Here is a 22,943-nt window from a genome sequence, read left to right on the forward strand (position 1 = left end):
CATCTGTTTCTCATCAGGCTGTAGTTGAGGCACTTTCTCCCAGGTTACTTACACACTAGATCTTCTGTTCTGAATAGGAGCAGAAATCTTTAAACAGTGGTCTCAACCACTTCTGTTCTGGGAAAGAGAACATTTACTACTTTCATCTCTTATTAGCCAACATTGTAATAAAAACACCAATGAGGAGGAAGTCTATAAAATAGAAAGCTCATTTTACTTCCCTTAATTAGCTTTAACTTTGGCCAAATGATTTAACCTGTAAGCCTCATCTCCTCATTTGTAAAATTGGGTTAACATTCCTCATTCCTCACAAAACTATATTTCAAGGAGAAAATATGTACATGCAGAATGCCAGGCACATAGTGGGTATGCCATAACTATTAGCAACTTTAACCTTTTTTTTTTATTATTTGATTTTGGTCTCACAAATCAAACAAAACAAAAAACAAGCAAAAAATCTGTAAGAAATGACATTTTAAAAGTGGGACTAAATATTAGATTTTCAAAAGCTTATAGATACAAGAATCATAAAACTTTAAATCTCAGTAAAAACTGCAAAAAGAAAATTCAGTATTATTGAGTGAAGTAACATCCAAGTTCATTACTTTTCTTCCCACTTAATTACCAATAAAAAGAACTTTTCAGCAAAACTCAATAGATTGTCACAGATAGAAATTCTGTTTTTTCATGCGTGGTGAAATTCAGCATTTGGAACAACTAGTTCATTTTACACGAGGACAGTGAGATTTAGCTCTATGCAGATCACCCCAAACATGTTTTTCATGCCTTAACTCTGTTGTTCATTCAATCTGTGTGCCGTCCTCCACTTGTTCATCCCATGCAGGGAATTTCAGAATCAACATGTTTGAACCAGTTTCTGCACTCTGAGTATCTGATCATGACACCTATGATTTTCCGTCACCCGGGCTCACCATCTGAGCATTCCCCTGCAGACTCCCTTCATTCTTCACCTTATCCACTCAATCTGCTGTCTAGTCCTGTACCCCATCCCCTTGCATGTCACCCACAGCTATTGTTTTCCATCTGTCCCCACTATCATTACCTCAGGCCAGGCCCTCACAATGGCTTTATTGGCCGTTATGGTGTCTTTACAATGTTCTCCCCACCTTCAGTCTCTCCATCGTGGCTTTGTAATAAGCAGATAAGGCAGGTTCTGGGCTCTGATTGTCTATATTTAAATCCTGATGTGGGACCTCTTTTCTGTAACTGGAAGCCATAATACTTTCTTTATGATATTGTAAAGAGAACATGAACATATGACACATATAAAGGCTTCTCATCACTTTAGGTAGAAACTAAGCCAGGTCTAACCTCCTTCCCCAGGTCTAGTTCCCATTAACCCCTTAGATACAATTAGTCTATAGTTCAACGGGCTACTCACTGTTCTCTAAACACACCCCACACATTTCTAACTTTCTTTTGCCTGGGAAGCCAACTGTTGGCCTGATTCCATCCCAAGTCAGATGTTTTTCTTCATTCTAACTGTTCTGGAAAGCAGTTGGCCCATATGTATGCAGAACCGAAGACATTAGCCTGCCTCTCGACTGAGCTCAGCTGGTCTTGCTGGGTTCTCTCACATGTTTGGGCCCTGGCTAATGTAGACTGATCTTAGTGGCCTCAGATGGGCAACGGGACTCCCCTTCCCCTGGTCTCTCATTCTCCAGCAGGCTAGCCTACACCTCATCGCAGGACAGAGGCAGGTTCTGAAGAAGAGAAAGCATACCATACCTCTTGCGGGTTGGGCTTGGAATCCATTTATCATCTGTCATGGCTTTCCATTGATTAGCCAAAGCAAATTTCATGGCCAGTCCAGATTCAAAGAAAGAAGGAGTAGTTTATGCCTCTTGATCCAGTAAGCTGCAAGGTCATACTGCAGAGGGCATGGATGAGAAGGGGATGGGAACATTTTTGCAGCCTACTGTCCTAAGGATGGATAGAATTCTTGTCTTTGAGGGTAGGACGTGACAACTAAAAATCTGAGAATGTAGTAGTTAAGTGCACTACTCTGGAACCAGTAAGTAGACCTGTTACTCATTGGGTCGTCTTGGTAGATTACATAAATTCTCTGTTGCCTTAGTTTCCTCACTTCTAAAATAGGGAGAAACCACCTACCTCATGAGTTGTTTTGAGGATTGAATGAGTTAATACATATAAAGTGCTTAGAATCTCACCTGGCACAATGCTATATGAGTTATTATTATTATTATTATTATTATTATGTGTGGCAGACAAAAGAGCATTGCAGTAGGGGTCTGTGTTTCAGTCTCTGCTCAAAGAGAAGCTGGATATCAGTTTCCTCACTTGTGAAATCAATGGATTAGACCGAGGCCTATGAGGGTAAATAACACATATCATAAAAGTTACCATTTTAACCATCCTTAAGTGTAAAGTTCAACGGCATTAAGCACATTCACACTGTTGTACAATTATCCCTATCATCCATCTGCAGAACCTTTTTTTTTTTTTTTAATCTTTCATTAAACAATAACTCCCCCTTCCCTTCAGTCCCTGGCAACCGCCATTCTACTTTCTGTCTCTATGGATTTGTCTACTTTAGGTGTCATATATGTGAAATCACAAAATATTGTTTTCTCGTGTCTGGCTTATTTCACTTTGCATAATGTCTTCAAAATGCATCAGTATTGTAGCATGTCAGAATTTCCTTTGTTTAAAAAGGCTGAAAAAATAATCTATTGTGAATCATCACATTTTTTTAAATTTTTTATTTTTGCATGTTGCATCACATTTTATTTATCCATTCTTCTGTCCATGGGCACTTGAATTGTTGCCACCTTTTGGCTATTGTGAATAATGCTGCTATGAACATGGGTTGTAAGTATCTATTGCAGTCCCTACTTTCAATTATTTTGGGTATAAACCAGGAGTGGATCTGAGGTCTTTTCAATGTCTTGTGGCAACAAGAAAAGAAAAGCAAATGACCAAGTTTGTTTCCCCATCTCTCCACCCCAGTTTTGAATGTTTCTCCTGAAATTATTTGACAGAGATTCCTCTCCTCTCTCCCATAGCACCAAAGAGGCCATTCTTTCTTGTCATCTATTGGAAATCCTGGCAATAGTTGGGATGCTTATCTGCCTCATCCACTAGGTCTGTAAGTTCCTTGAGGGTTTTTTTCATTTCGGTGTGCTCAGTGCCAGCCTGGAGGTGGTAGGTACTTGATAAACATTAAATGAACGACAAGGAACATTTCTGATGGCCTGTGTATATTACATACGCTTCTCTTGAAATGCAATCAGTTTACTGCAACTCGACAGCCCATGTCTTTAGTTTGACGTTTGATATCTGAGGTCTATTTCCCCCTAAGGATGTATTTGTGTCATCAGCTGCAGAGGAATTCTGACCACTGAGTAGTTCAGTGGCCAATTTTGACCTTTGAACTTTAAAGAATCTCTTGGTTCTTCAGCAGAGACTCTGGAAATAGGACTTCAGATTCTTCAGGTTTGTCTGCCATGGTCTGATGGAGAACTGATCATCTTAAGAGACAAAACTTAGGCCCACATGGTGTGGCTCAGTGATTGAGCATCAGCCTATGAACCAGGAGGTCACTGTTGATTCCCAGTCAGAGCTCATGCCTGGGTTGCAGGCTCGATCCTCAGTGTGGGGTGTGCAGGAGGCAGTCAATTAATGATTCTTATCATTGATGTTTCTATCTCTCTCTCCCTCTCTCTTCTCTGAAATCAACAAAAACATATTTGCGAGGGAGAAAAAAAAATACAAAAAATAAAAACAGACAGAACTTAGATTGAATCCATGTGACTTTGTGTTAGTTTCTGTAATTCTATGTTCCTTAATTTCTTAGTCTATACAATGGAAACGATACCTACACATACCTAGAGTATAGATGAGAAGAGAAAATGTATCTAAAAGCATGGGACATAGTACTTAGTAGGTAGTGCTCAATAAATGTTGGTTATTGTTACTGAGAGGCAGCAGATAGGAGTAACATTTCTATTTGGGGATGGAAAACCTGACCTCGAACTCTTTTCTAAGGCCAAGTCTGTTGACTCCATCTAGCATACTCCATTTCCATCTGGCTAGCAGATAATTTTAAAAAGTTTTTCATTTGGAAGTAAGTACTTTCATAGATTTGAAGTTCAGAGTTTCTGATTTTATTGGTTTAAAATGAAAACATCTTAATAACTTAACCCCAATTGCTAAATAGTATACTTATTGATGTTATATCCTATATAATAAAGAGGTAATATGCAAATTAACCCTTATACCCTCACAAGATGGCTGCCTGCAACCAGTCTGGCAGGGGGGTTAATGAGGGGTGACCAAATGACTGAACAGCAGGCTGTGTGGGGCAACCAAGCCAGAGGGGGGGAGAGGGGAGCATGAGGGGTAACCAAGCTGGCAGGGGGAGGGCAGTTTGGAGTGACCAGGATAGCAGTTGGGAGTGACCAGGAGGGCAGTTGGGGGCTACCAGGTCAGTAGAGAGGGACAGTTAGGGGTGACCAGGCTGGCAGAGGAGAGCAGTTGGGCACAACCAGGGTGTGAGGAGGGGGGGCAGTAGGAGGTGATCAGGCCAGTAGGGGGGCCAGTAAGGGGCAATCAGGCCAGCAAAGGGGGGGGGGCATTTAGGGGTGACCAAGTAGGCAAGCAGGTGAGTGATTAGGAGCCAGTGGTCCAGGATTGTGAGAGGGATGTCCTTCTGCAATTGGACATCCCCCAAGGGGTCCTCGATTAGAGAGGGTGCAGGCTGGGCTGAGGGGACCCCCATCCCATGCACAAATTTTGTGCACCAAGCCTCTAATTGTTACATAATGTGATTATATCTAATTTCCACATTTAAAGGGAGGTTCAGGATTTACTTGTTTGTCCAGACCTGCTGAATCTGTCTCATTATTTATTCTCTATAACAGTTTGGAGATGGTGATGCCATTCTTAGTGCAAGTGGAATCTTGTTATATCAAAGTCAGATTTTGGCAATGGTTTTTCTCTATGTGAATAGCTGAGAAACCCAGTTAGCCACGTCCTCTGTTTAAACTATATTGGGATTTCAACTCAGTAAAACCAAAGGTGGGACTTTCCACTGCACTCATTTGTGCTCACCATGTGCTTTCCCAACCTGTTGCCGTTTATAACCATTGGCAGGGCACTGGGATCCTCTCTCGCCATTCCCATGAGCATCATGGGCTTGAAGACTTGTGCAAGGATGGAGGCGGTAACCTGTATAGTCAAGGACAGAATCAGCATGATGTAAATCTCACACTTCGCTTTCCATAGTCATGAATCATACCTTTCTGCTGTTTGAGCTGAAGCCATGAGGGGCGAGGGGAGAGGAATGGTATCCCATCTTCTCCAGGAGATCAAGTGACATCATATGGAATTCTTTACAAGACTTGGTCAGATGCAGAGCCAAGGAATGCAGTGCTGTCACAGACTCAGAGTTTGCAAATGCTTCCCAGGCACATTCTCTTCCTTGATCTACTTTCTAGCTAGAAAAGGTCTTTGCTCAAAGCAAGCATTATTAACAGGATAAAAGGATATTAAATGTCATAGGGAATGAAATGTATGCAAGAACGGCTAAGGAAAGTTTGAAAAAAGAAACTTATGAAAAGTGTCTGCTCTATCATTTATGAAAACACTGTAATTTAAATAATTTGTATTTGCTAAGGAAAAAAGAGCATTTTGAGTACACTTGAACATTTTATGCCTAATGAAGTTGGCACTTCAAGTTAGTGGACAGTTGTTAACGTAGCAAATAGTGTGGGCACCCTTGCCTCACAATAGGGAAAGCAGTAGAGTAGCTTCGTGCCTTCTACCAGATACAATATACCTTTTAGGTGAGTTAAAAAGATCAATCTATAAAAAGGTGAAAAGTGGGAGCAATGTTTAAATAGCCTCAGGGGAAGAGGAGTCTTGAACAAGAAACTCAGAAGCCATAAAAAATGGACAGATTTTACTGTGTCAGGCTTAACTATTTATTATGGCAAAAGTCATATGCATAGTCAAAAAGACTACAGATGATGATATATGTACCCTAATTTAAAGAGCTCCTGCAAGTTGAGAAAAGAAGAAATCAGACAAGCATGGGTGTTTAAAGAGGATCTCCAAGAGGCCAGCAAGCATGACATATGACCTTGTTGAGAGTTGGTTGTGTAACGAAATAACAGCGAGATGCATTTTTTTAATGTTCTCATGGGAATTATAAAAGACCGGTCACACCCAGTGGAGGCAGGATTATGAAATGCAGCAGTCTTTTTGGAAAATAATCTGGTACTATCTTAAAGTAAAAGACTTTTTGACATAGTAATTCCACTTTTGGAACTGTATTCTACAGAAACACTGGTAAAGGAATTATTTCAAGTGAAATATGTCAGAGAATGTTTGTTACAGCATTGTTTACCATGCAAACACATTCAGAGCCATTTACTCATCATTAACAAAGAGACTGAAGAAATTATGGCATATTTATACTGTGGCGTACTGTGCAATTTTTAAAAAGAATGAACTTAGTCTGTGTGTGATGTCCTGAAAGGATGGATGTCTATGATGTGAAGAGGGGAAAAATAAAAGCAACCTAGTTGCAGAGCGACATGTATTATGTGATTATTCCAAAAAGAAAAGAAAAAAACACAAAAAATAAACCTCTACTCATTGAACAAACATGTTTGAAACAGGACTGCTTAATAGAAAAATAAAAGAGGGGAAGGGATGTTTACAAATACTTCTGAATGACCTATGTCTGGGTTTCTGAAAAGGGCACCAATCAGATAAATAGCTGCTCCTTAAAATGTTACATGTGGCCCAGCTGGTGTGGCTCAGTAGAGGAGCATCGACCTATGAACCAGGAGGTCACAGTTTGATTCCAGTCAGGGCACATTCCCCAATGAGGTTGCGGGCTCAGTCCCCAATGAGGGGCGTGCAAGAGGCAGCCGGTCAATGATTCTCTCACATCATTGATGTTTCTATCTCTCTTTCCCTCTCTCTTCCTCTCTGAAATAAAAAAGAATATATTAAAAACGTAAAAAAAATAAAATATTACATTTGTACTCAAAAGAGCAAGATTTTAATTATGTTTTCATAGAAAGTTTCCATTCCTCTGGATTGCTATAGGGGGCATCTACCATTTGAATTCAGTGTAAAAGGCTCACATTGCTAAGATTTTCAAGTCTCATCTGCAGTCACATGACCCATGACGAAGGAAGCAAGAACATTTTGCAGCACCAGTGTATTAACATGTTGGTTTATATTTGGTTCATAGATTTATTCAGCAAGGATGTAGTGAGCTCCCCCGGTGTTTCTCAGCATGAGGCTCTGCCAGGTTCCTAGGGGTCAATAAGGTCCTTGCCCTCTAAGAGCTCACAGTCTGGGGCACAGCGACAGGATGCAGCTCTCATGCAGGTGCAGAATGTGTTTTCTAGATTGTGAGTAATTTTCTAGATTTTCTAGCATGTGAGTAATATCAGAACAAGGGTGTCCAGAGGGCAATGGCAGCCATCCCCGGAGGAGAGCAGATGGGTGGTTCACAGCACTGCTGAGGACGGACAAGCCCATGGCCAGCCAGAGTTGGCAAGGAAATGCTTTAGGTGCCCCCATGCAGTGTACCCATAATGCTAGATGTAGGGCAAAGCCCACCCAAGGAAAAATATGACAGAGAAAACCTCACCTACCCAGACTGGGAGCAATACTGCACAGTCCCCTACAAAGATGGAAGGGACACTTATTTATGAGAGGCCCAGTGCACGAAAATTTGTCTACTTAGGGGGATCCCTCAGCCTGGCCTGTGCCCTCTCGAAGTCTGGGACTGCTCAGGGGATGTCTACCTGTTGACTTAGGCCCACTCCCCAAGGTTTAGGGCCTAAGCTGGCAGTCAGAACATCCCTCTGGCAGCCTGGGAGCTTTTGGAGGATGCCACACTAGGGAGCAGGCCTAAGCCGTTAGTCAGACATCCTAAGCGCTGCCGTGGGCTCCTGCCACTGCTGCTGCGCTGGTCAACCATGAGCCAGCTTCTGGCTGAGCAGCACTCCCCCTGTGGAAGCGCACTGACCACCAGGGGGCAGCTTCTCCACTGAGCGTCGCCCCCCAGTGATCAGTGCATGTCATGGTGGACCAGTCATTCTGCCGTTAGGGTAAATTTGCCTATTACCCTTTTATTATATAGGATTATTATTATTTTAGGAAATTTATTGTTGAAAGTATTACGGATGTCCCATATTTTTTCCTCAGTGACCTCCTCCATTGCACACCTTCCCCACTCCAGTGCTTCACCACACTTACTATTTTTATTGTAGAAAACTTCAAATATATGAAAGTAGGTAGAATAGTGAACCCCTATGCACTTCACTCAGCTTTGGAAGGGCCACCAGCCATTACCAACATAGGATCCACTCATTTCCTCTCTGCTCCCTACGTGGCACTGGATTCAGGGGCCTGGAGTGGAAGTGGATGAAGTCTGACTTCCCCCCGGGGTTGCACTGTGTGGTGTGCTGTTTGCCAAGCTCTTCAGGCAGAGCAGCGTTCACTGTGTCCATAAATAGCTCCTACGTCCTTCAGCAGATTGTGTAACATTTTTCCGGCAGTTTAAAGATAAATAGTTTGTTGACCTAGAGGATATCTCATTTCCATTTACCTCACTTCCCCTCATTCTTTCATGGGCTCTATCACCCAGAGAGGGAGGAAAACAGCTTGGGGGTTGCGGGTGGTGGTGCAAGGTGGAAAGACTCAATTTGGGGTGGAGACACCAGAAATTGGGGAAAAGTTGGGTGGCACTAAAACCACTTCTCAGGTTCTCATCCTGCATTTCGCCTTCAGTTGGAAGCTTTCTCTTCTTAGCTTTCATGCAATGAACCTCCTGGCTCTCACCACATCTCTGGGTTTTCCCTACATGCCATGTGCTCTCTCCTGCTTCCCAGGTCAGAGCGGAGGCCAGGGGGGAGCCTTCCAAAGCTCTGCTCCCAGTTCCTGGTCTCTCATTATACATGCTTGTGCATTTTATATATACACTAGGGGCCCAGTGCACGAATTCGTACACCTTGGAAGGAACTGTGGGCCATGAGGCTGTGGTAGGCACAGGGGTGGGTCTTGGCCCATCCTCCATGTCCCTGCCTGGTCCCTCCCACCATGGCCTCTGGTCTCCTGTCTAATCACAGCTTCACTCCCATCACTGCCACTCCCACAGGCTGATGGCGCTGGCCCTGCTTGCACCCGCTGATGGCACAGAATGATTGGGGCCAGTGCCAGCAGCATGTGTGAGCGGGGCCAGCACCATTACCAGGTGCAAGTGGTGGCTGCTGCCCAGATTGCCCCTCAGGAGCAGGGGGAGTTGGAGAAGCCCTGAGGGGCAATTGGGGCTGGCAGCTGCTGCTAGCACCTGCTGACGGCTTCGAGTGATTGGGGCCAGCTCCAGGTGCCAGCTGCAGGTGCAAACACCTGGTGGGACTGCGACACATGGGAGCAAAGAATTTTCAGTAACCACCAGAGGCTCTCCCCAATGACAGTGACCAGCGCCCTGCCTTGGTCTGGTGCTCCCTGTTATCTGCTTCACCATCACGCTGCAGCTCACCCTCTGATGCTCAGTGCACGTCATAGTGACTGGTTGTTCGGTTGTTCCACAATTCAGTCTATTTGCGTATTAGGGATATATATATATCTATATATCTATATCTATATCTATATCTATATCTATATCTGCTTATGTATTTCATGTATACATGTATTTATGTATTTTAATGTGTAACCAAGTGCTTTTCTCCAGTTAAAATAAGTAAAGACAAAAAATATGACCCTACATATTTGGAAAAAATAAAAACAATATATTACAAATGTATGAAGCAATAACTTATTTTATACAGTGTAATAAAACCACAGTAATCAAGATAACAGACTTCCAGAAAAAAGACTGAACTACTGATACATGCTAAAACATGGATGAACCTTAAAAACATGACAAATGAGGAGATGAATCCAAGATGGCAGCGTAGGTAAACACTTAAACTGCTGCCTTGCACAACAATTTCAAAACTACAACTAAAAGACAAAACATCTACCACCCAGAACCATGGGAGGCCTGGCTGAGTGGAAGTTCTACAACTCGACAGAAAGAGAAAAGAGCATTCAGTGCACAAACACTGAAAAGCTGAGGTATAGGATGCGTGCGATCTGGGCTAGTGGCTGATCCCGGCTGGTGGCTGGTGTTGCTTTCTTCAACCCGAAGGGAAACAAACTCCCGATTTCTCTGAAATCCAGTTTCTGGAGAGATGCTCGGGACCCAAACTCCTACGGGAGGAAGCTGGACTGTCTGCCACCAGGTCGGAAAGTGAGAGTGGCTTCCTTGCAGAGCTGCATGCAGGAATAATTGTTTTTTGTGCTGGGGCATGAGACGACTTGCCAGGGCCAGCCTGACAGGTGAACCGGGCTGAGGTAGGGAGATAGGAATTGAGAAAAGAAAGAAAGACAGAAGAGCGGGGTTGGGGGGACTACAGGTAGCCATTGACTGACTGTAGCAAGTTTATTAACTGCACAACACTTTTTATACACAAAACACAGGAGGTCTGTCAAGAGGAATGTATTCTTTGTTCCTCTTAATCTCTAAGGGACAGAGCAGAAGGACAAATTCTTGGTATAGCAAATCTCAGTAAATAGTTACAGACTTCTTGGCAAGCCATGCAAGGTTGCTCTCATTCTACTGATAGTTGCCATCCAAACAAACCTGGGAAAACTGTGTGGGTAGGGGGCCAGCCTTGCTAGCCCCCTTGAATGCAAGGACCTTGTCAGCTTACACACTGTCTCCAACAACGACTGGCTGCCAGCAATCACTGCTTGCCACACCCTAGCCTAGTGACGCCCTGAGACCCTGCCCTGCACAACCTACAAACACACGAAGCTCCAAGCAGTGGCTTTTGCATATGAATGGCCTTCATTATAGCAGCTTAACCTAGCAAACTTGCATCATGGTTCAGCCAGCTCCAAAACCCCCATATCCCAAGCAAAGAGGAGAAAACTGTAGTTGTCACTGTAGCTCCTGCAGGGTGGCCTCAGACAGCAGCTGACCTACACCCCATTGGAGAACCAGAAGCCAGTACCTAGTTGTCAGTGTAAGACACCTGATTTCAACTCTTCACATCCACAAGTGACACATTTAAGAGGCAGACTCAGTGAGCACCAAAGTCCCAGTGAAACAGGTTCTGCACCATAAGTGTCTCTCCAGTGCAGTAGTTCTTCCATTATAAACACATTGGGTCCCCACAGCCAATTGGCCTGGAGGTCAATTCCAGTGTACCAACAGCAATCAAGGCTTAACTACACCAAGACTTTGCACTCAGCCCACAAAGAAGTGTACCAAGAGCGTCCACCTCAGGTGATTGGGAAGGCTGAGCTACTGGCCCCTATAGGTCACCAACCACACAAAGCCACTCCATCAACACAGGGAAGCAGCCAAAATGTGGAGACACAGAAACATGTCATGAATGAAAGAAATGGAGGAAAGCAAGCTACAGGATGACATAAAGTTCAAAACCACATTTATAAGGTTACTCAAGAATCTTCTAAAACCGCTGAGAAACTTGATGAGACCTTCAAGAACCTTAATGAGAATGCAAAAAAAAAAAAAAAAAAAAAAAAAAAAAAAGAAAAGGACCAGTCAGAAATTAAGCATATACTGTCTGAATAAAGAATATACAGAAACTCAACTGTAGATCAATGTACCCTAAGAATCAAACCAAAGACCTGAAATATGAAGAAACAAAAAGAAAAAAGGATCCAAAAAGATGAAGATAGTGTAAGGAGCCTCTGGGACAACTTTAAGCATACCAACATCTGGATTTTTGGGGTGCCAGAAGAAGAGAGAGTAAAATATTGAAAACCTATTAGAAGAAATAATGACAGAAAACTTTCCCTACCTGGTGAAAGAAATAGACTTACAAGTTCAGGAAGCACACAGAAGCCCAAATGAGGAATCCAAAGAGGACCACACCAAGACATATCATAATTAAAATGCCAAGGGCAAAAGACAAAGAAAGAATCTTGAAAGCAAGAGAAAAACAGTTTTCCTACAAGAGAATACCCATATGACTGTCAGCTGACTTCTCAACAGAAACTATGCAGGCCAGGAGTGGCAAGGAATATTCAAAGTGATGAAAAGCAAGAACTTACAACCAAGATTACTCTACCCAGCAAAGCTATCAATCAGAATTGAAGGTCAGATAAAGAGCTTCACAGACAAGAAAAAACTAAAGGAGTTTATCACCACCAAACCGAGATTACATGAAATGCTGAAGTGTATTCTTTAAGAAGAGGAAGAAGGAAAAGGTAAAGATAAAAATTATGAACAACAAAAAGACATCAAATACATACCTACCAACAGGTGAATCTAAAAATCAAGTGAATAAAAAGTCTGAAGAACAGAATGGACTGGTAAATATAATGGAATCAGGGACATAGAAAGGGAGTGGACTGCCAAAACCGGTTTGGCTCAGTGGATAGAGTGAGCCTGAAGATTGAAAGGTCCCAGGTTCGATTCTGGTCAAGGGCATGTACTTTGGTTGTGGGCACATCCCCAGTAGGGGGTGTGCAAGAGGCAGCTGATTGATGTTTCTCTCTCATCGATGTTTCTAACTCTCTATCCCTCTCTCTTCCTCTCTGTAAAAAATCAATAAAATATTTTTTTTTTTAAAGAAAAAAAGAAAGGGAGTGGACTGACAATTTTCAGGGGGAATGGGATCTGAGGGGTGTGGGAAGAGATTGGACAAAAGTCTTAAACCTAGGGATGAAGACAGTGGCGGAGGGTAAGGGGATGGGTTGGGTGGTGAATCAGGTGGAGGGAAGCTATTGGGGGGGCGGGGGGGAGAGGAACATCTGTAATAATATTTTTAAATAAATATTGATTTATTTAAAAAAAAAGATTTTATTTTTCTTCCTGACAGTCTTAGTTTGCTGTATTAGCAGCTATCTAAGGAAATATATTTTTGGTTATGGTGAATATGAATGGGGAAAACAATTTCTGGAATCGCCTCTTGACTAGAATACAGCTGCTCTGTAAAGTGAAGAACAATATTTATGTATTAATTCTGTTCTCTTGACAAATTACATTGTGAAAGTCAGTAATTTATATTTGAAATAAATATTCCTAGGTGTTAGAATGATTTATCCAAAAGAGTAAAACTTTACATGGAGTTGAAAAAACCACATGACAAGTGAAAGAAGCCAGATACACATGTAATTAAATTTATAAGAAATGTCCAGAATAAACAATCCTATAAAGACAAAAAAAAAGTTAAGTATAGGCTGCCAGGAACTTGGGGAAAAAGGGGATGGGGAATGACTGCTATTGGGGTGGCTTTTAATTTGTTTGATGAAAATATTATAGACATTGTGTTGTTATTGCACAACCTTGCAAATATACTAAAACACTTTATTTTTATTTTTAAATTTCATTTTATTTTTAAATTTCATTTTTATTGTTGACACTCTTTCAGATGTCCCCATTTCTCTCTCCTCCCCTTTCCCACCTCCACCCAGCCCCCACTTCCCCTTCCTTCTGGCCACCACTCTGTTGTCTGTGTCTGTGGGTTATGCATATATATTCTTTGACTAATTTTTTCACCTTTTATCCAACCTTCTCACAGCTGTCAGTCTGTTCCATGTACCCATGCCTCTGTTTCTATTTTGTTTGTCATTTTATTTTGCTCACTAGGTTATACATATAAGTGAGATCATATGGTATTTATTTTTCTCTGACTGGTTTATTTCACTTAGCATAATTCTCTCCAAGGCCATTGGAATTGTTGCAAAAGAAAAGATTTCCTCCTTTTTTTGTGGCCACAGTATTCCATTGTGCAAAAGTACCACAGCTTTTTTATCCACTCACCCACTGGTGGGCACTTTGGCTGCTTCCAGATCCTGGCTGTCATAAATAATGCTGCTGTGAACATAGGGGTGATATGTTCTTATGAATTGGTGTTTTGGGATTTTTAAAGTAAATTCCCAGAAATGGGATCACTGGGTCAAAAGGCAGTTCCACTTTTAATTTTTTGAGGAAACTGTACTGTTTTCCAAAGTGGCTGCACCAGTCTGTATTCCTACCAACAGTGTACCAGGGCTGGCTCCTTGTTCACCACATCCTCTCCAACATTTTGTTATTGTTGTTGATTGATTGATGGTAGTCATTATGACAGGTGTGAGGTGATATCTCATTGTGGTTTTAATTTGTATCTCTCTTTTTTTTAAAAAATATATTTTATTGATTTTCCACAGAGAGGAAGGGAGAGGGATAGAGAGCTAGAAATGTCGATGAGAGAGAAACATCGACCAGCTGCCTCTTGCACACCCCCTACCGGGGATGTGCCCGCAACCAATGTACATGCCCCCGACCGGAATCGAACCTGGGACCTTTCAGTCCGCAGGCTGACGCTTTATCCACTGAGCGAAACAGGTTTCGGCTAATTTGTATCTCTTTGATGACCAGTGACATTGAGCATCTTTTCATATGTCTTTTTGCAATCTGTATGTCCTCTTTGGAAGAGTGTCTATTCAGGCATTTTGCCAATTTTTTAATTGAATTGCTTGTTTTCCTGGTGTTAAATTGTATAAGTTCCTTTTATTATTATTATTTATTATTTCTGTATTATGGTATCACATAATTGTCCTCATCCTCCCATTCCCATCCCAAACCCCTCCACACATTTGCCCCTACCCCCTTGTTGTCCATGGCCACTGGCCAGGCTCATATGCATGTACACAAGTCCTTTGGTTGATCTCTTCCCCTTCCCCCCACCCTCCCCTACTTTCCCTCTGAAGTTTGAAAGTCTGATCGCTGCTTCTCTGTCTCTGGGTCTGTTTTTGTTCATCAGTTTATGTTGTTCATTTTTTCCTCTAGATGTGTGTGAGATCATGTGATCCAAGAAATACCCTTATAAGAACCGAATCTGAGACAAGCCATAATGGTTATGCTGAGAGGCAAATGAATCAGTCTGTAGTGAATTCCTTTCTGGGCCAACAGATATTTCAAATCTGGTTGGTGGACAAATGGTGGTGATGCCGGTCCAACTGTCTCTGGTTTGGTCCTGGGCATCCTTCAGCAACACGCAGCTGCTGTCTGCTGGTATGGTGAGGCGTCGTCAGCATCTTCCATCTCTCAATTGTGTCTCTTCTGTCTTCATGGCTGGAGCACTTCTGTTTATTCCCCTCTGTTACAGGAATCCAGATGGTCTCGGAGTTGTTTTATGAAAATATACAAACATATTCTCGACCAAAAGTTAAGGAAGGGATATTTTCTATAAATTTGACTTGGGATCCTTTTTCATTCTCCCTCCTTCCTCCTCTCAAATGATTTTCCTCTGGCTTGTTTTGACACCATGTGTGTATTTTCATGGGTATCTTGCTGTTAGCGTTTCTAATGAAAGTTAATTTCTTAAAGTATAAATTTTTTAGGTGTAATTTACTCACAGGATATTTTTCCTTACATGATATTCTTCCACTGCCACCCCCTTTTTAAATTTAAATAATAGGATGCTTTTGGAAGTTTTATAATGTAGTCTTGATAGCTTTTACATTTTAATTATTTGCGCTAAACTATGACTGCTTTAGGTTCATTACATGTTATACAATTTTACAATGAGACGCTCTGCCAATAAGAACTTTTGTTAACACTTTAGGAACAGCTTTTTGTACAGTACAATCAGTTTTTCTAGAATATTTCCATTAGCCATGTATTTATTTACCATGTGTGTATTAGTGGAAATCATTATTTGCCTTCTTGAGAAGGGCCTGAGCATTCCTGCTACTAGGCTGGACTTGCCCACACCATGGGTACAAGACCTCTCAAACAAGTCTTGTTGCAGTGAGAGGGCAACTGCTATCATCCAAGTCTCTGTCTGTTACCTGGGTCTAACTTTGAGCTGTGCATGGGAAGCGAAGCAGCCAAGGGGGCAGGAGACCTCCCTCAGAAGGGGAGGAGGTTCAGGCGCCTGCCAAGTTGCAGGGGGGGAGGGGTCGTAATGGTCTTTGCCCTACCTTTGTTGACCCCCAAGTTTTCTCTGATAGCCCTTCTGTGACTGTGCTTATCTTAGGGTGTTCCTTCCCTGAGGAATCTTACCCGTCTCTGGCTAACCAGCCATCCTCCCGGGCCAAGCAGGGTGATGTGAGGTTTAGTTCTGTCTCCTTGGTAGCCTATGCCCCCATGGGCTCCACACCCAGCACCTGCCTCGGGAACCCCTCACCTGCTGGCAAGGCCCGGAAACTGATCTCATGTTTTGGGGAACACATGTTTCTTCTCCAGAGAAGGTCAGCTTACCCCACTGGGTGAGAGACAGATCCATGGTACCAGCCACCGTGGTGTTTCAGCCTCAGCATGAACTGAATGTACAAGTTCTTTATGTATTTTAGAGATTACCCCTTACCGGGTATACTATTGATGAATATGTTCTCCCATACAGTGTATTTCCTTTCATTTTTTAAAAATTATTTCTTATGCTGTGCAGAAGCTTTTTATTTTGATGTAGTCCCATTTGTTAATTTTCTTTTTCTTTTTTAAAAAATATATTTTATTGATTTTTTACAGAGAGGAAGAGAGAGGGATATAAAGTTAGAAACATCGATGAGAGAGAATCATCGATCAGCTGCCTCCTGCACACCCCCCACTGGGGATGTGTCCGCAACCATGGCACATGCCCTTGACCGGAATCGAACCCGGGACCCCTCAGTCCCCAGACCGACGCTCCACCACTGAGCCAAACCGGCTTCGGCCCGTTTGTTAATTTTCTCTTTTGTTTTTCTTGCCCTATTTATTTGAGGATATACTTGTCCTAAATGGCCTACTAATTATAGTTATGTAATTAGCAGGCCATTTAGGACAAGTATATCCAATATGTTTGAAATGTATCAGCAAACATTGCTATGAGAGATGACTGAGATTTTACTGCCTATGTTTTCTTCTAGGATTTTCATGGTTTTATGACTTACATGTAAGTCTTTTATTCATTTTGAACTTATTCTTGTGTATGGTGTGAGTTGGTGGTCTAGCTGCATTTTTTTGCATATACCTGTCCAATTTTCCCAATATCATTATTTGAAGAAATTGTCTTTATATTTGCTTCCTTTGCCAAATATTAATTGACTATATAGGCATGAGTTGATATCTGTACTCCTTGTTCGGTTCCATTGATCTATATACCTGTCTAAAAACACTTTAAAATGATGAATTTTATGGTCTGTAAATTATATCTCAATAGAAAAGAAATGTATAAGGAAAAAATTCTTATAACTATAATTAGCAGACCATTTAGGGCAAGTATATCCTCAAGTAAATAAGAGTTAATTGGATAAGTGGTGCTGAAAAAAAACAAAATGAAAAAATAAAATTTTAAAAAGAGTTAATTGATGGATGTCAAGAACTGCTAGAAATCTTTTTTTAGACCACAAGTCTAAAATACCATCATCATTTGTTGAATAATAAGACAGGAGTGAGCTTCAACTAAGTTACCCCATGTAATCTCTAAGAAGTTGTGTCCAATAGTTCCATTTGGTTAGGGAGCTAACTTCTTTGTTTCAAACTCTCTCTCTTACACGTTATTTTAATTTTACTTTCAGCATCAGTATGACAACCTGTTCCACAGTGGCTGCCCTGGGAATGATGCCACTCTGCCTTTATCTCTACACCTTGTCCTGGAATTTTGAGCAGAATTTCACCATTCCGTATCAGAACATAGGTCTGTATGAGCTTGTGCAATGAAAAAGTATCAGGAATGGGGATGGTGAGGGTAATAGCTGTTATTTACTAAGTGTCTCCTGTAGGCAGCATGTATGGTTTTTTGTTTTGTTACCTAATTCAATTTTCTAAGTAACTCTACAGTACAGATTCTATTTCTAGTTCCATTTCCTAGATTTTCTGGATTAGAAAGATTCTTATAAGTAATTCTTATTAAGTAACCTCACTAATCCAGAAGTTTGTGCAGTTGGTAAGGGCAGCACTTGAATTTTGACTCAGGAATCTGACCACAAAGTCTAAACTCACTAACCCCTACCTAAGCTCACTTTTGAAAATAAAGCCAGAAAACTTATTGAAAACATTTATAGAGTTTATTGTAAAGCAACTGGACTCACCATGTCCAAAAGGTTACCTGGTCGCTGGGGCTCTAACGAGGCCTCAGTTCCCGCAGGTCCACCTTTCACATCGCCTGTGAGCCTTGACCTCTCTGCTGATCAACAGAAACGATTCATGTTGGTTATTGAAGTGTGTGCACTTGTCACAACTATTACCCTTATCCCTTTCATTATCGCTCTTCCTGAATATTATTTCTCATCAAACTCTGCCCAGCTCCTAGAGATCTCTGTGGACTCACTAGCCTTAGAAGAAAACCTGGGTAAGACGATCTGCCTGTTCTAGTTTAGTCAGAGTGTTTGGAGAACTGGCAGTAACGATGACTCTTAAAAGTCTAACATGCCAATCTGGAGTCTCCAGTCGGCCTTTGGAGAGCTTACAAGCCACAGTCCATATTTTAAAAGCATGACTAGCGCCATCTTTTGATAATAGCTGGAGACTATTGACTGTAAAATTTGAGGAAGATCTTAATTTAGAGATTATGATTTTATGTACAGCTTTTTTGATTACTATATTTTGATTACTATATATTGAATATATTACTTAATATATTCTGTTTTGATAATATATTCCGAAAGACTCATAAATAATTAAAACACAAAATATTAGGAGCAATTTGTATACCTTTGGAGCCAGTATTGCAGGCATTGGTAAGGAGCTCTACTGAGCCTGCCTTCAGTGCCTTTATTTGCTTGTGTTAACTGAAAGGCATTTTCTCCCTACTTGCCATCAGGTTACCTAGTTACACTTGGAGATTATGAGAAATGACTTTGATATGTGTAACAAGTACTGTTTTTTTTTTATGTCTGAAACAGGTATTCTTACTTTGTGAAGCAAATGACCCATTGGCATCCAAAAGGGAACAATAGCTGTGGTTGTGGAGGGGTCCCCATACATAACACCAAAGATGATCACAGATTAAAGAGCATCCTTCTGTTTGCTAACTTTACATTTCCAGTTGTCCCTAAAATCTTATGGGGTTGTCAGAGGGATTCTGAGGGAAATGATGAACCAAATATGGTGGCAGTCAGTAATATCATACAGAGCGGCCAGATTATTATGCTCTCTGAACGCATAATAATCTGGCCACTCAGTACATATATATATATTAGAGGCCCGGTGCATGAATTTGTGCGTGTCGGGGAGAGGATATGGGCGGTTGGCCAATTTGCCTGCTAGTTGAACTCCTGGGGATAATTTGCATATTAGCCTTTTATTATATAGGATATACACTGACTGAATGGCCAGATTATTGTGCATTCAGAGATCATAATAATCTGGCCACTCAATCGATACCCTTCAAAGACCGTCTTCCAAAGACTGAAAAAAAAAATTTAAAAAAATTGAAGGTAGATGCAGAAGCAAAATGCAACTTTAATGAAAGCTTTTAACTGGTTGAAACAGAAATTGTTGAGGCCGGAGGGTCAGGGTTAGGGCGATGCCACCTGACGGATTTCTCTTCTATTCAGGGATTTCCCTCCTGTGCCTGACCGTTCCTGTGGCCTTCGGTGTCTATGTGAATTATAGGTGCCCCAAACAATCCAAAATCATTCTCAAGGTAAGCAGCTCCGCCTGGCAGTTGGCACATCCTCAGACTCAGAGACGTGACAGATGGATGTAGCAATGACTGAAACAAACAAGCCAGACCCATGCGGGCCCACACCCAGCAATTTTCTCTGCCTGTCCTACATTTTTGGATCCTACCTCCGAGTTTCCTCTGCTCCTCTGGGCCTTGCTCTGTCACTCCCATAGTCCCATCAGCCGAGGCTTGGGACACACCTGCTGGAGTGACAGAAAACTGAGGCCTGAGCGTGGTCAGAGAACCCAGGGCCCATCCACTCACAAGGCTTCACACAGGCGCCCAGGTGGCTGCTGTTCAGGGTGTGTGGGGCCCAGTGTTTAGGGAGCAGAGCTGGTTTCATGGAAGAGTGGGACCAAGGGCTGTCTTTTGGAAGCTCCTAAGGTTGTAGTTTGTACACATGGGCAAGGGCTGCCGACCACGTGAAGAACCGTCACAGTGAGATAGAGCATCCAGAGCACTTGAAGGCTCCTGGCCATGGACTCTTGGTAACTGCAACTCCTGCCTTGTCTTGTGTTTGCCAGAGAACCAAGCACGTGTCCCTGTTAAATGGCTGTGAAAGTAACTAGGTAAACAGAAGATATTCTCAACAAAGTGTTAACCTCCTGGGGTGCTTTCTGATTTCCCAATTATGTGTTGTTTTCTTTATTTTTAGAGATGCTTATTTTTAGTGTCTATATTCTTTTAGTTTGATATATACAGTATATGTGTTGATTTCAGAAAGAAAGGGAGAGGGAGAGAGAGAAACATCAATGATGAGAGACACCCGCCACTGGGGATTGAGCCTGCAACCTGAACATGTATCTTTGACTGGAATTGAACCCAGGACCCTTCCATCCACAGGCTGACGCTCTATCCACTGAGCCAAACCAGACAGGACTATCTACTAGGATTGTTTTAGAAGACAGAGAATTCTAGTGTCTGCTTACTTCTATGAGGTGTTTAAAAGTGTTCTTTATATTTTACATTTATAAAGAAATAAACATTGGGGGCTAGCAGGAGGTTTCACAAGTATGTCTGAGATCATTTCAGTTGAAGGTTTACAGTTTGGTTCAGTTTAAGCGCTTGCCATTTGGCTCTATCTGGCAGAACATGGCTGCTCCACGTGCCTGCAAAAATGGACGCTGCTTTCCTGGTTTGGCCCCAAACCAAACACTGCCATCACCCCTCCAATGAGAGGAGGAACATGAGAAGGGGGACAGGCAGACAGGTCAGCTGGCACAGCGCTGGAGGAAAGCTCTTATGGTGATTCAGGAGTGACTTTGTTACTTCGGTGGGAGAAAATGTCTAATGAGGCAGTTCATGGTTATAATTTTGTTTATAAAACAAGAGAAGAAAATATGATTATTGGAACCTCTTACTTTTCAAGTATTTTCCTTGGATTATTTCCTAACAAAGAAAGTCATGATTTTGGTGTTTCCAGATCTGTCAGTGACAATGAGGAAATCAAATATATTTTCTGTAGGTCAGTTTCATTTCTGTAAAGGTCAGATTTAAAGCTCCTTTCCTTTGGCTATTCCACTGGATTTGTGGCAGAAAATATTTAGTAATATGCATACTAAAGGTGCGCTAGAATATCGCTAGAATATCTACATAGATATTCTAGCGCGCCTTGATTTTAAAAAAAGACTGGGAAAATTTAATCATTATTTTGGTATATCTTCAATCTGTTCTTCATCCTCTTTTTTTAAAAATCTAAATCACTATTTTATTTATTTACTTAATTATTTAAAAAAAAAAAATGGAACACTACATGAATTTGCATGTCATCCTGGGCCAGGGGCCATACTAATCTCTGTATCATTCCACGTTTGGTATCGGTGCTGCCGAAGCGAGCACTGTTATTCATCCTTTTTTAATTTAAGATCTGATTAGTTTTCTAAACAAATTGCTTTCTGTGAATTTTAAACGTTTAATCCCCGTTTTGGTAGAAAGATGCAGAGGGATTTTTATAGTCGCAGACTTTCTCGGTGTGTTACAGCATCTTCCAGGCTGGTGAGGCCGTTTCTCCCTGTGTTTGGGCAGTAAAGGTGACTCCAGGAACACATCGATGGCACACGGAGTTGTTTTGTTTTGCTTTGGTAACCCATGGCTACCTTCCTCTACACCCTTAATCATTTCACATTGCAGTGGATGCTGTAACTAGTTCGCTGTCACCATGTTATGAATGGGAACTTGCCAAGATCCTGATCTTTCCCAAATATTCTAGGTCTTGCTTCTTTCCTATCTGATCTAAAACTCAAACCACTGGAAATTTTTCCGTTTGATTTTTTTTTGTTTCTGACAAACAACAAAAGAGACGGCATTCATTTGGGAGAGGGTGGAAGTATTTGTCAGTACCTCTCATGTCACATTAATTAGCTCACATTGTCTAATGAAGAATGGGTAACTTTCATTTGGAGCAGAGAAGGGCAGGGACCAAAGCAGGGACCAAAGCACCATCCCTTCACTTTGGTGGGTGAAGGGATGGTGGGGAGAGAGTGGGGGATGGTCAGGCAGGAAGGATCTCAGATAAGAGGTTACCAGCGAGGTATCTAAGAGGTGTGTGTACAGGTGTTGGATGCTTATTGTCAGGTTTTACTTATGTCACAAATACGTTCTATCTATGAAAACGACTATGTGATCCTTCTGACCAAATCCTCCACTTACAGAGAGAAGTTACAGTTCATAAAACAAGAAGACTGAGCTTCATGCTGAGCCTTACCAATTCCTGGCTTAGCCAGGTCACTTGACCACTTTGGACCTTAGGTTTATTCTCTGTGAAATGGTGGATTTGGTGGTCTCAAAGTCCTCTTTTTTGTTCTAAAACTTCTAGGTTCCAAGCTTCTTAGAGCAGTGATGGACTTTGCATCGTAGAACCTGAAGACCAAGATGTTTATGTATTTATTTTATCGGTTTGCTTTAGATTGGGGCCATTGTTGGTGGGGTCCTCCTTTTGGTGGTCACAGTTGCTGGTGTGGTGCTGGCGAGAGAATCTTGGAATGCAGACATCACCCTACTGATCATCAGTTGCATCTTTCCTTTGATTGGCCATGTCGCGGGCTTTCTGCTGGCGCTTCTTACCCACCATTCTTGGCAGAGGTACAGTTAAACTATCCATAAACTTTGATGAGAAGAATAAATGAAACCCAAAGCCTTTGCTGTCTGACTATGTCTGGAAACTCAGAGTTTTGACTTACAAGGTGGATGGACTGGGACAGCTCCTCAGACAGAGGGTGAAAAGTTCATGTAAATGAACGCAAAGGCCAGATTGATGAACATTGTAATCTGTGAAATTAGGAC

The 22,943-nt window shown here is 41.8% G+C and overlaps 1 protein-coding gene and 1 non-coding gene across 2 annotated transcripts in view; one reads left to right on the plus strand and one right to left on the minus strand.

Annotated features, from left to right (window-relative positions):
- Positions 1-22,943, plus strand: part of SLC10A6 (solute carrier family 10 member 6) — a 31,298-nt gene that overhangs the window by 2,355 nt on the left and 6,000 nt on the right. Inside the window, exons 3-5 of the mRNA XM_036456242.2 lie at positions 17,572-17,690; positions 19,552-19,640; positions 22,567-22,742. Coding sequence (XP_036312135.1) covers positions 17,572-17,690; positions 19,552-19,640; positions 22,567-22,742 — 384 coding nt within the window. The remainder of the gene's footprint in view (positions 1-17,571; positions 17,691-19,551; positions 19,641-22,566; positions 22,743-22,943) is intronic.
- LOC118710058 lies at positions 21,397-21,500 on the minus strand. The gene has a single exon (XR_004985282.1). It is a non-coding gene; the product is annotated as a U6 spliceosomal RNA (small nuclear RNA).

The sequence above is a fragment of the Pipistrellus kuhlii genome, unplaced genomic scaffold (genome assembly GCF_014108245.1).
Source record: "Pipistrellus kuhlii isolate mPipKuh1 unplaced genomic scaffold, mPipKuh1.p scaffold_m20_p_1, whole genome shotgun sequence".
Taxonomy (NCBI): Eukaryota; Metazoa; Chordata; class Mammalia; order Chiroptera; family Vespertilionidae; genus Pipistrellus; species Pipistrellus kuhlii.